This window comes from Phlebotomus papatasi, chromosome 2 (genome assembly GCF_024763615.1).
Source record: "Phlebotomus papatasi isolate M1 chromosome 2, Ppap_2.1, whole genome shotgun sequence".
Classification (NCBI taxonomy): domain Eukaryota; kingdom Metazoa; phylum Arthropoda; class Insecta; order Diptera; family Psychodidae; genus Phlebotomus; species Phlebotomus papatasi.
This window is the reverse complement of record NC_077223.1, coordinates 74,652,954-74,670,480: the sequence shown is the minus strand read 5'-3', so window position 1 is coordinate 74,670,480 and position 17,527 is coordinate 74,652,954. Positions and strand designations below refer to the sequence as shown.

At 31.2% G+C, this 17,527-nt stretch overlaps 1 protein-coding gene across 2 annotated transcripts in view; it reads right to left on the bottom strand.

Annotated features, from left to right (window-relative positions):
• The window catches only part of LOC129804341 (heterogeneous nuclear ribonucleoprotein K), a 110,500-nt gene that overhangs the window by 41,728 nt on the left and 51,245 nt on the right, over window positions 1-17,527 (bottom strand). For both annotated transcript variants that reach the window (XM_055851556.1, XM_055851555.1), the window contains exons 3-6: window positions 17,191-17,329; window positions 17,045-17,101; window positions 15,644-15,687; window positions 9,592-9,664 (exon numbers count right to left, since the gene is read on the bottom strand). In XM_055851556.1, the coding sequence (XP_055707531.1) occupies window positions 9,592-9,664; window positions 15,644-15,687; window positions 17,045-17,101; window positions 17,191-17,329 (313 nt within the window). The remainder of the gene's footprint in view (window positions 1-9,591; window positions 9,665-15,643; window positions 15,688-17,044; window positions 17,102-17,190; window positions 17,330-17,527) is intronic.

Genomic DNA, 17,527 nt, shown 5'->3' with positions numbered 1-17,527 from the left:
CAAATGTACAAATCATCAGTAACGTGAATCAACACAATATTCAATGAATATTCAATAATATCACTCAAAAACAGCGAACAAACTTTGTTAGTACTTCACCAAAACTAAATAAGACTGAAGTAAGCCACGAAGTTCTGTCATATTTCTCGTAAGCAATTGCTCACACTGAATTTTCAACAAAGCAATTTCAACTCAAATCATATTCAAATTTTAACGTATTTAGTGTTAAAATATTCCAAAAAGAACAAATATTTAGATAGAATTCATTATTCATCAAATATTGGAATAAAAATCCATCATTTTAATCAATTTATTTTTAGTGTCCAATGTTATCCTCAAAGTGTCCAAAATAAGAAACTGGACAAAATTAGAAGCATTTCCCCTATTATACACATTGTTTCTCATTCTTTTTTATGTTTAGCTTTTTTTTCACTCAACCTTTGATTCAATTCTTCCCAATGATCTCAATTATTTATATGGGCATTTGTAATCAAAGCAAAAATATCTATTAAATAATTATACTTTCCCACAATATGTCCATCCTTTGACATACATATCTAATCATTTTTTGTTATGTCCGCCCACTGTGCCTATTAAAGCCAAATGGAGGGTTGAATATGAAAGTAGAGGGTGTGTTTTTAGCAGCACAAAGTCACCATATTTCGCTCATTATTCTTTATTTTCTTCGGCCTTGTTGTAACCTTAAACACATCATACTATTATATGACTTTTCTGGCAGAAAAATCAATTAAAAAAGTTACCACACTGAAAAAATGCTATTTCATTTAGAAAAAAAAGACTTATTACTTTGATGACATTTTGCTCTGGCGCCTTAATTTAGGCAAATCAGTTCGTCAGTTAAATCAGCATTTGTCGTAACTTCATTTGTTTTTGCTATTTTGGAATCTGCGCAATTTTGTTTATTAAACTCAATTATTTTAAAGAAATATTATTATAAATGCCCTTAATTAATGAAAATTTATCAGTATTTGTCGTAACTTCCATTTTTGGACAAATTTCCATGCAATTTTTTTTTGCTAATGAGCATTTGTCATACCTTCTTTAGCCCACTTGTCTCACTTGTGATTTGCAACAAAAGTGTAATATATCTCAATAAGACATTCACATATTTTTTCAAATATCAAAAGACAGTGTGAATAATGCGGAAATTAATCATTTTAATTGAATATTTTTAAGAAGAAATGCGTATACTCTCTGTCTCTGGTATGGCTTTATAGAGAATGGAATTTACGATAAAACCTTAGGGGATACCGGGGCAAAAGGTCACAAAACGAAAATTTCAAAATTCAATATCTTCCAAGATAAAAAAGAATGGAGGCTTAAATTTTTTAAAATTCGAACAAGGAATTTCGAAAATAAAAAAAATATTTTTAGCCCTGTTTTTGAAATATTTTCCTTACGGCTGATATCAATTTTTACTTATTTATCTTCCAAAATAGATGTACTGGTGGATATTTCCTACACTGAGAGAAATCCGAAAAAATTAAAATAACATTCCGAAAATGTTAATTTTATCCTGCAGTATTGATCCCAAATCGGTGTAAATATTACCCTTTTTAGGTGTATTGGGGGTTAAAGTTACCCTTTTCCACGTTAATTTTACCCTTAAAAAGGTGTAAAATTAACATTAAAAAATGTTGATATATTTTTACACCTAAAGTGTTAAAGTTATAAAGAAAAAAAGTTAATCGCACCCTCTTTTTTTTTCAGTGTAAATGATTTGGATTCTTTGAATACGAATCAGCTATCCGTTTTAGCATTTTCTAAACATTCTTTTTTCTAGAAATCTTTTTATGAAAAATGACAACTTGGGGTAAAAATAAAAGGTATGGGGCAAAAAGTAACAAAAACCGAAGCAATTTCTGATGTCTCACGGCGAATAGAAACGTCATTGACATGTGTCGCTTTTGTTGGAGATGGTGATGAAGAACCGAAAAAATTAAATAATGCATATAGGGGAAATGCTTATAATTTTGTCCAGTTTCTTATTTTGGACACTTTGAGGATAACATTGGACACTAAAAATAAATTGATTAAAATGATGGATTTTTATTCCAATATTTGATGAATAATGAATTCTATCTAAATATTTGTTCTTTTTGGAATATTTTAACACTAAATACGTTAAAATTTGAATATGATTTGAGTTGAAATTGCTTTGTTGAAAATTCAGTGTGAGCAATTGCTTACGAGAAATATGACAGAACTTCGTGGCTTACTTCAGTCTTATTTAGTTTTGGTGAAGTACTAACAAAGTTTGTTCGCTGTTTTTGAGTGATATTATTGAAAATTCATTGAATATTGTGTTGATTCACGTTACTGATGATTTGTACATTTGACCTGAAGTGAGATTTGCCTTGTGAATTATATTTTTCGTGTGAAAAATGGGAAATTTTTTAAGACATTCACCAGTGAGGTGATGATTCTTATTTTGGACAGGTGTTTTTCTCACGAAATTTCGTGAAGTTTTAGTTTTTGTGATGACTAGGTTGGACAAATGCCTGGAGAAACAAAGGAGCATCATCTCTACGAAAGAGATGCAGTGAGAAATGCCTTGAAAGGCTCCCGGAAAGGGCAGGGAATGAGCGAATCCGCACGTACTTGGAGTACCGAAGTCAACTCACTTTAATGAATGATATGGAAAGTTTCCGGGCTTCTTGTAACATTCTACAGTTCCCTTACATGACCAGGAAGAGGACTTGGTAAGACTGGTTCATGAAATGAAGAACAATGGGCATCCTGTTGAGGCGGATTATCTGTCCAAATTTACAGACAAGTTGTAAAAATTAATAACCAAGTTGTCCAAAATAAGAGTCAAATTCACCTCTACATATCAATTCATTTTTAAACGTATTAAAACTAATTTTAGTAAAAATGAGATGATAAATAGCTTGCCAAGTTTCTAAACAATCCTTCTGAAAAGAGAGTAACAAGAAAAGTCAATTAGTATTGAAAATATGGCACTTCAAACTTAGGATATCGATGTTTATATGCAGACTCTCCAAAATTATGAGCACTTCCCCTACTCTGGACGAAAAAAAATTCAAACGAGTTTTACTGAATCTAAGATATTTAGTTTAAAAAGAACACAAAACACTTTCCATTATTTTTATGTTTTGTTTTTATTCTGAGCAAAAGGGACATTTACTCGGTAACTTCGGCAGATTCCGTCAAATTCATCTCGCCTAATTCGCCATTTTCACCTTTTCAGGATGATTGAATGGAATTTTCTTGCCAAAAATAGCCTTTGGAAAATAACTTGCAAAGCACTTTTGTCGTTTAGATAGAGAAAACGCTGTTTTACAAAGGTGTAGAGGAATAAATTTCCTATAAAAATATGTCATCTAGGTATTTGTTGAACTTCACGGAAGACCGTAATAAAGTGAATCGAAATGTAATAATTTTACCCCATGCCTGATACTATTTGCCCCAGTATTTTTGAGAATGTCACAAAGTCGCCTTTTAGAAAACGGCTCTATAAATGTAAGGTGAAAGGAACATCTATTGACACTTTAACCCTCTAACGGGTAAGACCGCCTCCAGGCGGTCTTCACAAAAATCACATTTACAGCGACAATAAAGGTTTTATTTAATTAAAAGTGCCATAGTGTCCTTGGTAATAGTCTTATAAACATATCTTGAGAGTTTGAACTCATTTTGATTCTTCGTTTTGTTGCTATTCCCAGTTTTGTGTGACAGGTCAGAGAAAAAGCAACAAAAAATATTAGTGCAAAAAAACTCATTTCCAATTTCCATAAAAATACCGATTTAAAGTTATCTGACTAAAATAAATTTATTTTTTACTGAAAGATATGTCATTCTACTTTTTATATTTTATTTAAAAAATTTGATAAAACTAAAAATGTGAGTTTTAGAAGCAAAATGAGTTTCAAAAAAATTTATATTTTCTCACCTAGCGCGTAAACTAAAAAGGATTATGAAGAATGGATGGTTTTTTCGACTTTATTGGATCATAATTATCCTAGAAAACATTGTTTTAGAACTTTTTTTCACATATTAAAGAAAACACCGTTAGAGGGTTAAAGAACTCGTGTCAGGACCTATTGATACCCTACTCTGTACCATTTGGAATACAAAATTTGAACACTTATCCTTATCGAAAAAAGTAGATTCATGAAAAATGTCATATTTCTTACATTTTATTAGATAAATTAAATATATTTCAATATTTTGACAAGTGTCAATAGGGGTTTCCCGTCGAAGTGGTGTTCATTCGACCCTATTTCCTTACAAAATAGAGGTAAATGACTTTCAAAAAGTAGTAGAGCGGTAAATTTCCTATAAAACTGCGCTGATTAGAAATTTCTGAGGCGCTCGGATAGCTCGTAAAAAAAACAATAAAATATCCATTTTGTGACTTTTCGCCCCAGTCTCCCCTACTGTGTTTCTTCTGACATATATTTCAATATTTCAGCTCTTAAAAATTATTTTAAAAATATTTTCTCGAGTCAACTTACAGTTTATTAGTCCTGCTTTCTTTATTTTGATTCAAAAGTATCGCATTCAGGGATCATTTTTAATAAATCGAAAGCTGAACTGTGAATTTCATTCCCTGAAAAGTTGTCAAAAAAGAAGTTACGACAAATGCTGATTTAACTGACGAATTTTTGCAATTTTTTGTGTATAAATGGTTATAACTTTGATTCTACTGAACCGATTTTATTCGTAATTGAAAGAAATTTAAGGTCTTGATATGGCCAACAATTTTCTGCTTAAAAATAACTGTAGTAATTAAATTTAAAAACTTTAGACTAAGATATCCTAATAAACTGAAACATACTTCTACATTCTCTTCTAGCATTAGATCCCAAATACCAAATTATCATTATTGATTATTAAATTTTTATCTAAATGTCCCTTTCTAAATCTTTTTGTATGATATCTCTATATAGAACCCACATAGAACTTCCAATTCTCAAGTGTCTGACACTTTAGGTAGATATTTAATTGACGAGAAATCCTTCTGAAGGACCCTCAGTAATGTGTGTCGATGGGATGGACTTAAGGGGTGGTATACAGATAAAAGCGAGGAAAATCCTCATGGATAAAAAAAATGAAGAATTCAACAGCAAATGTCCATAGAAAAACAACATCAAACACAATCGATACGTGAGTAAGTATAGGAGGTGGTTTTCCAATAAAAACTATAGCACAATGTATTGTGGTTTGGAAATTGTCGACAGGAACTTTAGGTTTGGGGTGGACTCTGATGTATAAAACAGGCAACTAGTAATTTTCTCGACATGCAGCCACACTCTGTTTTTTTTCAGTAGGAGTGGGAGTAGGTCTTTTCCACCTATCCCCATCCCCCGAAAAAAAAATATTTCTCCACATACTCGAAAAAAAAACATGTTGGATAGAGAAAAATAACAGAGAACACCTCTATAAATTCGACATAATTCTTATGAAATTCTATTCTCAAACCAACTTTTTTTTTAGTACAAAACTTTCTTCTTTATCCTCATTCTTCCTCATCATCATTCTCTTTCACCCTCAACTTCATACACTAATAGTTGGTATCTTCATCAAAAATTTAAATATAAATTACCCATCCTAATATTCAATGAGAATTTTACAATCTACACTTAAAATGTCGTTCAATTTCCATTTCATTACCTCCCACGAGAAGAAGGCACACTCAAAAGAAAAAAAAGTACTAAAGAGACAATCTGCCTATTTCCCATGGAACAGTATATGTAGTCTATAAATTTTTTAAATATTCCATTGATTTTGTGAGGTTACATTATGCACCTAACTTCAAATCCCCAAAGTCATTTAGCGCAATAAAATTGAGATAAATATCTAAGGAAGGTATTCCAAATGGAATTTAGGTTACATCTCTTTCTATCGACGTTTTTTTTGTAGGCTTATTTAAACGAGAAATAATATTCTAAAATTGAACGAGACTTTTGAACTATAAGTAGCATGTTTATAACATGCTTAGCGATTATTTTTGTTGTCTACAGAGAAATTTGCAATTTATCTTCTACGTAGATAGAATTATAATAAAATTGGTCTATTTTTCTGTAGATTTTTTTAATATAATAGATTATAAAATTTTAAAGGTTATATTCTGATGCGCAAGTGACTTTGCCCGATACTTCTATTCATTATTTTTTTTTCATTAAATATATAGCACTTAAGGATGGTCTTCCTCGATCAGATCTACCGTATCCACATCTACGATGTATTTGATGAATGAACATAATTGCTTAAGAGAATATCGATGTTTTTTCTATTCAAAATATAGGTTATGTGCAGCATAACCTCAAATTTCAAACTGATCTCTAAGCTAAATAAGACGATTGGGTTTTCGTTCACCTTATCAATTTGGATCTCATTGAAATTAGGAATTTGATTAATTGAAATTTATGATTATTGTTGTCAAGTTCAATTTTACACAAAACACAATGTATAACACAATGTTCACAAACTTAATGTGTAATTTTATTGAAAGTAACCTAAAAAAAAAACAAAATTCAGAGCTTTAAAGCCGAGAACAAACTTTAAATTTTCGGTAAGGAACCTGTTTTCCTGAATTACTTGTATTTAATGGTTTGATTTGATTAGAGGTAGAGACTTGGAATGTTCAGGGGACGCAGCCGTAACCCGATGAACTTCACCTTTCTTTCACCCTTTCTTTGCCTTTCTAAAATCAACATTTTTTGATATTTCGAAGATGTGTCTCGTATTTTTATCAAGACCAAGAATTATCCACTCTGAAAAGCGCATTTCCCAATCAATCGGAATGAGTTTGGATTCATTTGAAAGGTCTTAAAATTCTTAACAAGATTGAACCGGTTTAAGCTGGCTATGAGGTAAAAAAACCATTTCTTAACCGATATATAATTTTTTGCTTAATGTATCATGTCCCAATTTAAACTCAATGTAAACCGATTAACATGATTCGTTCGATTGATTGATTCATACACTGTATCTGCACTGTATCTACACAGAAAAAATAGCTCTAAAAATTGTTTGTAAATATTTGTGAATACCTATTGAGTACTTACGAAATGTTTGTAAATTGTAAAATACACGAAAAAGTTCGTAAAATTTACACATTTTTTCACAAACATTGTTCGTAACATGATCACTTGACATGCACTTTTAATTCTTTAACAAACATTTGTTCGTAAAATTTGGACATTTCTTTGTAAAGTTTTGTTAGATGAACAAAAAATGCTTCTCAAGTGATCATGTTACGAACAGTGTTTGGGAAAAAGTACAAACTTTTACGAACGTTTTTGTAGGTTATATGATTTACGAGAATTTCGTAAGCACACAAACTTTCACAAACAATTTCATAAAATATTTTTTTTTGTGTAGGGGTAAGCGGGGCACTTTTGAAATTGGACTTTTTTCTCATATTTTTAAATTGAACTGGACCTGACCATAGTTTAGCTCCACAAATTAATTGTGAACCAAATTACATATGAGTCTCTAGTTCCATTTAAAAATAGAAGGAAAAAGTCCAATTTCAAAAGTGCACCAGTCCAAAGGTCCCCTACTTTCCCCTAATGCTGTCTATAGGGGGATGTAGACAGCCTTCGCACATTTTTTCGTGCTTCATATTCCGGATTTTTTTCTGACTAAAGTGTAAAATAAGCAATGAATTTCACTACACCAAAAAGTTCTCTGATCTTTTAGGTTTCTATGCATACATGCCCAGTTCACTATCACAGAATTGTTGGTTTTTTCTGGACAGGAAAATGAAAAAATATGACGATTCGTACGATTCTTGCCCACGGGGGCAGCGTTCACACGATGGGGGTTCGGGTTCCTCATATCTTTTTTTCTCGAAATAAATTTTATCCACAATTAAAAATTATTTTCCGTTTGTTATACTGTATCCCCGTCAACCTGCGGAAACTATCACTGTACTAAAAGAAGATCTTCAAAAACACTTTTTTTCACATTTTCTGTAGTACTGTTTTTTCTTCCAAATGAATATCGAAAAATCGACTAAATTGTCAAAATTTCAAATGTGGCAACCCTAAAAAATTAATCATCCGGTCTGCTGGAATCGCTGGAACATTGTAGAGGTTATGATTTTCAAGCGGGAGTTGCCTGATGGATGTGCGAACGCTCACACATTCAGTGTTTGAAACCACACACAGTGTAGTAATTGCGAATTTTCCGCCACCGTGAAAATAATTTCCTTCCGATGCAAAAAATTATTACGTAAATATCATCTCAAGTATACTCTTCACCCACTGTGTAAGTGACTTTTTTTAGAAATGAGTTTAACTGTGAGAAATCAAATGAAATGTGCGCCATCAAAATTACCAATTTTGGTCCAATTTTCTATTTGTGATCCTAGAACTTAAGAAAGAAGGACTTGGCTGCCTATTTTTACAATGAAGATGAGGGTTTATAAATACGTAACTTATGGCTAAGAAATGAGGAACCAACTCTTTGCAAACAAAGAGAATATTCGCATCGTTCGAAAGCGCACACGTGCGAACCCTGCCTACATTCCCCTACATTAGGGAAATTTTTGTCAATATGTCAAATATTGACGTGAACTTCTTAGTCGAAAGAAAAAAATTTACAGTAGACTTTCTCAAATTCGGACATTTCGGACCGAAATGTCATACGAATTAGAGAGAAATTCGGGCGACAAATTTTTTGAAATGTAACGATTTTTTATTCATCTGCATACACATATTGAGTTTACATACTCATATTTGTGGTAAATTTTATAGAAACCCCTCAATAATGCAAAATCACATCATAACAGAGACAAAGCATGGCAAATTTGAGCATTTTTGCTTCATTCGATAATCATAATCGAACTTGAAAAATGTTAACAATTTTTTTTCAAATTTACCTGCTGCCCAAATTAAAAAGTAACCCGATGTTGAAAGAGCCGAATTAGCGATAGTTTACTGTACTTCAAAATGCTCCATTTTGAAGATAATTTCTCAAAAATGTTTTTTCAAATTAACAAGACAAGTTTGCAAAAAGGATGTTCTTCTATACGGAATATGAAAAAGTTTTATCAAATCGGCGGCTAACTGGATCTTAAGTTTGTCAATAGGATGTTTTTCCATATAAAATGTAAGAACAAGGTTTGTCAAATTGGTAAATAACATCCTTTTGACAAAATTTCAACAAAATCCATTTGTTCGTTTGACAAGACATTTTTTTTCTGAGTAGATGCCTTTAATAACCCTTATTCACTTTAAGATGTTTTCATCAATATTTGGCACATTGAAGGAAAATATTTACGCCTGTGTAGGAAAAACTGTCAAAATGTCTTCAATAACCACATATATGGACATAAATTTCTTTAGTGTGCAGAGGCTTTCAGTCATGGATTTAAGTATTTTTCAAAACTGGGAATTCTACAAAACTTTAGATTATAAGCATGAAAAACTGGATTTAATAGATTCTAATTATTTTTTAGTCACACTTTAAAATTATCCCAATTTTAAATCATTAAGGAAGGCAAAGGAAATATTAACAAAAAGGAATATTTTTCATTGTTTTATGCTAAAATTGTTTACGCAATATAATGTAACTTTTGGATCCATTGTCACTCACCTCTTCGAAATTTTTCAGCATTTCCGCCAAAATGTTACACACAGACTCCATGTCAGATGAAATGAGTACCGTACTGGAAGGAAAAACAAATAACCAATTAGTCAAAATTACAGTATACACACCGAAAAAAAGCAACGTGTATTAAAACAATCTCTATTTTTTGTAAATTATTCTTTATAATTTCAAAAGGGGTAGTAAAAGGGTCAATTTTGAGAAGTGATGTGATAGTATAATTTGTTTTAGTGATGAGTTTTGTGGTGTTTTTTTTTTGTTTTGTTATTCTTTCATGTGGAATAAAATTATAATTCATCATTTAAAGTCTCTTTGACACCAAACAAACACAATTTTTGCATTAGCTCTATTAATTGAATTAGAAGTGAATGGAAGAAAAATATTGAGGGTGTGAGATGAGAACAAAAAATGACACTGACATTTTAAATTCTCATAAGAATTTTTCTTCATTTTCTTGTTTTTGTCTCTCACTTTTTTTTATTTTGGTGTTGCTTCATATTTTTTTGGGACACAAAATCACACGAAAAAAGGGATTCAAAAAAGAGATATATTCTTCATATTACCATCAATTTTCATGTCTCATTCTTCCTCAAGATAAACAACAATATATTTTATAAAGGAAAATCCAATACAGAGAAAGAAAAAAAAAGATGAAGGGAAAAACAAACTTGCAAGTGAGAGTAATTTTTTCGTGATATATAAATTACTGCATGTCAGGGTGTGATAGAAAAATTAAATTAGAGATTGCCTGGTGAGAGGGACAAGGTGTAAAGATTGTCGAAAATACATAATATTATGAATACATTAAGGAATTACATGATTTTTTTTTATATTTCCCATCAACCATAATAAAGCTGTATGTTAGATAATCAATTTTCCCACTACTTCCGCACAAATGTTTTTGGGAAGATTTATCGGTAGTTATTGTTGCATTTTTATAATGTTCTTCTTTATTTTCCAATTTATTTGCAGATGAATTTCGAGCAGCAAAAGTTTCTCATATACTTTTGTTATTAATTCTACAATGCTTAGAAACTTTTCACATTTTAAAATGGAAAATAAAATAAATTTTTCTATCCAAAAAAAAAAAAAAAAAAAATCACACATATAAATATGACTTTCTGTGCAATAACCAGAAAGTGTGTATCATGAGTATTATCAACAAGTTGTGGAGAAACTTTTGCAACATTTTCACCCAACTAAAATACATTTTGTGAGTGAATATTGTATTAAAATTCCCACATACAAGTGTATACAGCATAGCAATGTTTTAGGGGATATTTAATGTGTTTTAAAATACATTTATCTCTTATACTCTCCAAAATTTTACACAACCATATTTCCCAAATTTAGCTTGAAAATTGTTTAAATTGAATTTTTAGTTTAAAATAAAATAAGCCACAATCCCATGTAGAAATTTTTAAGGTGATGATATTGATCTTCATGTTAGAGGGCAAATGGTATCTGTACACAAATGACATTATTTTTTGTATTAAATATTTCTTTTTGTGTAATACACTTTGTTGTAAAAAAAATCTTTCAAGCAAGACATGTTTAAGTTTGGAATCATTGAAAAAAAGAAAACAATCCTACGTGGGAAGAAACAATTTTCAATGTACGAATGTAGAATCTCATATTAGTTAAATAAAATGCTTGAATTGAATGTAAAAATTTAAATCACTTGAGTTTATATTTTTGATAAAAATTGTAATTCTAGCAGTTTAGATAGCCCTCTAGAACTTTCCCTGTGTTAGTAATCCATGTTTTACTAAACAAAAATTAACTCACATAGATCTTTTAATTGTTAGAACTACGAATTCTAGAGTTAATGTTAAGAATAAAACTGCTAGAATCTTAGTTCTGACACTTAATATTGTATTTTTTTCTTTTTGAAGCTATAAAAAATGTATTAATGTTGATTAAATTTAAATTTATAGAAAAACTACTTAAAATCGAAACTACTAGAAACATTTTTCTAGCACTTGTAATTAAATCTCGTGTTTACGCTAGGAAAAATAAGTTCTGTTCTCACTGTCGTCAAATAAATTAAAATATCAATAAAAACTTGTTATTTGAATTTTATTGCACTTCTTTTTAAACTGCTAGAATTCTGAGAAAAATGTATTTAGTAGATTGATTGTTGACAATTATTGGCAAAATACTGGATTAAAGTACAAATTCGAACTATTCAAAATAAGTGGAATCTGGGGTGGAATGATAACTTTTCGACACTATCGAATCGATAGTATCGATAAATCTATATCTGTTAGATTAAGTGAATATCGACATTTTACGGAATGTTGGGCCATTCATTGCAACATTCTTCAAAGAATGAGACTATTAATAAACATCTATATTAGTTACAGGAAGTGCAGCTATCATTTAAAATTTTCAGAATCGACAGTCGATAGTATCGAAAATAAGTTGTCATGTCACCCCTGATTTTCTTATACTTTAACTAATAGAATACCTAGAAACACTGTCCTGTATAGGAATGTCATTTAAATATTGGACCCACATTTTTAACTGCTAGAATTCATTACATTTGGTTATTTTTTGAGACCAGCAGGGATTTTTAGTTCACTCCTTCACTGTTCTCAATAAAAGTATTAATGTAAAAAAATTCGAGCAGTTCAAACTACTAGAATTTTAGCTTTTATATTTTGTCTTTAATCTTGAAGTGCACTTATTAGATCCAAGAACAACAGGTTATAGTAATATTTAATAAAGATATACGAACGAGAATTCTAGCAGTTTTGAAATAAAAATCGGTTCACAATAAAAGTTTTAGTGTAAAAAAACATTCGTACAGTTCAAACTACTAGAACTTTTAGGTGTCATATTTTGTTTATAATCTTGAAGTGCACTTAGACACAAGATCAACAGGTTATAGTCATATTTAATAAAAAGAATATAAATATTCGAATAAGAATTCTAGCAGTTTTAGAACAAAATTTCAAGGGTATAATATTCTACAATTAGAGTTACCTAGTCCACTTTCTTTTACGATTTTGTAACTTTTTAAATAACATTTTCCATTTAACACAAAATATTTTCATGTAAAATGAGATTCTACATCCAAACACGAAAAACTTTTTTAATGAAATCTCGTTCATTTTAATTCTGAAGCTGTCTCTTATTTTGGTGTTCCTTCAGGAGGAGGGAATATGTATCTTCTGAAAATGGTATCAGTCACTCCTTGGGTTTGTCTATCCAGCGAGGAACAAAAAAAAAGTAACACTTATATGGATGGGAAACTCAAAGACAACGAACGAGAGCTAACAGAACAGTCACAAAAAAAATCTATGAGGTCAATTGCATTACAGAAAGACTTCTCTCAGCAAACACTTGTAACAATTGGATTTGACACTGTGGGACATATAGAAATTTCAACAAGAGAGATTCAGCAACATACAGAGGATAAATTTTCTGGGTTTGACTTGGAAATTTGCACTATAGGGGCAAGTCACCGTACGAAATAGTTTAATATTTTCCATTTTTTTCCACATGCCCATTGGATTCTGGCAGTTTTCTCTCTAGTCATTTTTTTCTTTTATAGCATACCATAACATTTTCCCAGGTAGCTTTTACAATATATACTTTTTTTTCTTTGGTGTATGCTTTTGGGTATAATCATAAAAAAATATAACTACCCCATATCAGGTGAAAGCTTCCAACGACATTGTACATAAGAATTTAGTTAAAAACACCATTCTGACGATATATTTTTTCTACTCTGTTTTCACTTTTCTCTTAAGTATTGCATGATCTCTTTATGGTGATATTGGAGCAATAAAACTGTACAGGTGCTGATTAGGATTTTCTAGCTGTGATTCTTTCATAACGGCTATTGTGATGCTGCTGTCCAGTTAAGCAACTTCGAACGATCTAATATTCACAGGGTAGATGTTTTAAGCATTCCTGATTTCGAAAATAATTTTCCAGATTGGAAAGGTCGCTTAGATCAGCAACCCTTATAAAAATGAATTTAATCTGCATCTCTTTTTATTGCAAACGATAATCGCTGCATAGTCGTCTACGACAAAGGAAAAGTTCTTAGCGCAGTTACTGATCTAAATACGCTACTTAACGTATACGTCTGAACAACTGTGTTCGAGATAACGTACATTGAAATTTTGTGTACTCAAAGGCTTTCGAACTAGAAATAATTTGCTACTAGATTAGAAACCTAGCGGAAAAAAGAGCAATTTTCTTTTTAATATTTCTAATAACGTAAAAATTACACTTTTCTTACGCTAATATCCCCAAAGTGTTCATATAAATCTGGCCGTACGTAGCAGGCATGAGCTCGTTTAAATTCGTGTAACATCGCTAAATACCCTTCACACAACTCTACACAGAAAAATATTTCTTAAATTCTTTGTGAATTGTCACTGACCCTTAAATGACCCTCTAACAAGTTTTGGCACTCTCGTCAGAAACACCCACAACCTGTCGCACAGTGATAGGATCTTTGAAATTTAAAATCTCTATAACTTTGAAAATTATTATCCTTCAAATATAATAATATAGGGAAGGTAGAGGGTATAAAAAGTATAAAAAAAGCGAATAAACCCATTTTTATAAAAAAAAAATAGAGTTGTTCGACTTATATTCTGAGTCGTCGATATAATCTAATCTTTATTTTGATTATAATTACATTAAGCCGGCTCTCGTATTAAGTCGTAGGCAGGGGCCTCTCGACATTTCATTTTTCCATACGTTTTTGCATAGAAGCACTGAAGACTAATGGCAAGTATTTTCCTAAAGAGAATTGACTTATCAGTCTGATATATTTTGAAATCGTGCACTAAAAACTATCTAAAAATACATATTTCATAATGTTCGCCGAAATAATACAAAAACTACGAGGAAATTTGTTTAAGTCGCGGTGCAATATCTTTAACAATTTTACAAGGGAAAATGAAAAATAGCTTCACTTTTTATTAAGCTTGATGGGCCCCTGGTCTTAGGTGTACAGCACGTTAGGGCCTGAATATATTCAGGTTAATTTTCGAGAATAGCCTGTAGAATTCTTCAGTAAGGAAATTTACCATAATTGTCATACACTGAAGGCTTAGGATCATCGATTAGAGGTCCTTTGCATATTTTTTTACTTAATCCTCAACTGCCAAACTTTACAGGCTAAATATTCTCGAGCATGAGCCTGAGTCTTTTTGGCCCTTGACTCATGCCTGAAACATTGCGCTTACATCTTTCGTTCAAAATATATATCTTTGTGTTTGAAATATGTTACCTTGCTCCTGTACAAAATATAGTGTTGCCAGATTAAAAAAAAAAGATTTCTTTCTTTGAAATTTATCAAGCTTAATATCGAGGAAAGTGCCCATGGTTCATACGATCCCAAGCTTCGTAATGACTGAATTTTTCCTATGTTTTTCACTAAATGTGACTCCTCGCACCCATATTCTAAAAACTAGGGAAAACTACCAGTTTTTAAAATACATTGCAGAGTCATATTTATTGAGAAGCATAGGAAATATTAGTTATTACGAAGCTTGTGATCGTACGAAGTATGGGCATTTCCCCTACCGACCAGAATATTTTTGAAAACCGGATTAAATAGATTTCATTCATTTTTTCTTTAAATAAGTCATCGATTGGATCAGTAAGGTATGCTTAGTATATTTGCTTTGTGTCTGCATTCGTAGTAAAACACGCACAGCTGTGTTGCAGAGAATGTAGACACAAAACAAATACAGTTAGCACACTTGCTGATCCAATCGACGAAATTTCTTGCAAATCTGGACACAAACCGATTTCGATGAAAGAATCACAACTCCCATAAGCTCATACAAGCTTATTACAACCTCTCTTCTTTTTCTCTTTGAGGAAAAAATTTGGCACTTTTTTTTCATTGCTGAGATGGAAGGATTTCTTTTATATTCTTTAACTATGGGTTGGGGGTAGGGGCATAGACATAGCATATTAAAGTAAATATATAGGTGGTAAAAATATAATAATAATGTCAGGTAAAGACATAGGTAATAAAATAAAGAGAGATATTTAGAGTGTTTACCGTTCGGGACCTTGGCAATCGTCGACAGACACAGTGGCTTTATACTGCATTTGGATGGTGGTGTGTTTGTGGTCAATTTTTGGTGGTGGCAGAGACGTCATATATCAGGTATTTTTGGGTCACATAGACGTCATATGGGCAGGGCATTCGGGCGGGTCGATTGTTTTTGCATTTCCGACGGGTTCAAATTTGTTTTTTTTTCGGTCAGACAGGCAATGGTGGTCGGGTTGGTTAACAATATCGCAGGATCCAGCAATTATTTTGTGTTCACGGCAGTGTTATTGTAAATATGTTCGGAGATGTAGAGAGGTCGATGACAGATTAATTTTTTGTGTATATTTCCGAATTCATTATTTTTTTTTGGTTATTGTTTGTCAATTGGCCACAGATATATATGCAATGAATAAACAAATATTTCATATGGACAAATTGGGCACGAATCACAAAAATATTATCGATGTTTTTTTTTTTCATTGTTAAAAAAAAAACAAAGAATAGAGTTTGAAAATTTTCCATGAACACAGTTTTTGTTTAATTTTGGTTTTGTTTTTTTTTGCATTAGAAATTAGTTATTTTAATTTTTGTTTTTATGGCATATTTTGTGGTTATTTGGTTTGCGATATTGTTTTGTTTTTTGGTCATGTTGAATTATTATTTTTTTTTCAATCAACATTGTCATTTTTTTTGCAGCAGATAGACGCACAAGAATCCCAGGAACCCATTTGGTTGGACGTGTGGACGTGGGCCAAGGCGACGATAGTCAGAAGATGAGATTTGGGCATCGCACACAACATGTTGAAGAGCGCAGCGAGTGACGGGCAGGGGCGGGCATAATATGAGGGCAAATGAGAAATTTCATACATTAAGTGTATTGCTTCATAAAAATATCACAAATTGTAATAATTAAATTTAAAGAAAACAAAAGAAAAATAAATCATATAGCTTAGAAAATAATAAGAAAAAAAAACAAAAACTAAATATTTGATTTTAATCCTAAAAAAAATATCATAAAAATATTAAGAAAAAAAGAAACAATAAAAAATCTGCATTTAGAAATAAGATTTTAAAATTAAAATAACATGAGAACAATTGAGAAAAAAATCAGAAATAGTCCTAGGACAATTACAAGATTTCTTTGAAAGACAACAAAAGGATCCTGTTTTATCCTCTCTCCAAAATGGACTCTCAATAAATGGGCTTTATATGTCACTTTTATACAGAACTCCTTTTATTTTTTTTTTAAAGGTCAGTAAGCGATATCTTGTTTTTGTTAAATTGAAGGACATTTTTGCAGGAAAGAAATACTCCTATTTTATACCGAATTCATTGGTTTCTTTTTTTTTTTTTTGCAAAATATAGAATTAAGAAAAAAAGCTCAAAATAATATTTGCGTTTTTATACCTGTGCACGGAGCTTTTGGATGTTTTGGCCACCTTTGCCAATGATTGCCCCTGCGATCTGTCCAAACAAACAAAGTCATAATTTTTAGCAATATCTTCCTCCAATAAATGTAGTGTACCTGAAAATGACTGCATAACAGCACTTACCTTGCTGGGAATCAACAAGCGAATCACTTCATCATTCTTACGAATCTTCTTGTTTGGTCCTTCACCATCTGAGCCCGCGTCACGCTTCATGTTTGACTTTTCAATAGGAAGATCCTTGTCCTCGTCGTAGAAATATTCCCTGCAAAAGAGAAATACAGAAAAATAGGGAAAATGCTTTAAAACTCTGCCATATCACAATCAAAAGCACATATGTATGAAATATTTTAAATTTTTTGTGTTGTATGCTTGCCAACACCATTCATTCATTCATTCTTTTTGCTCTGTGGGCTTTCATATGAGTAATTATTAAAGTTTCTAATTAAAAATTCACGTGAAT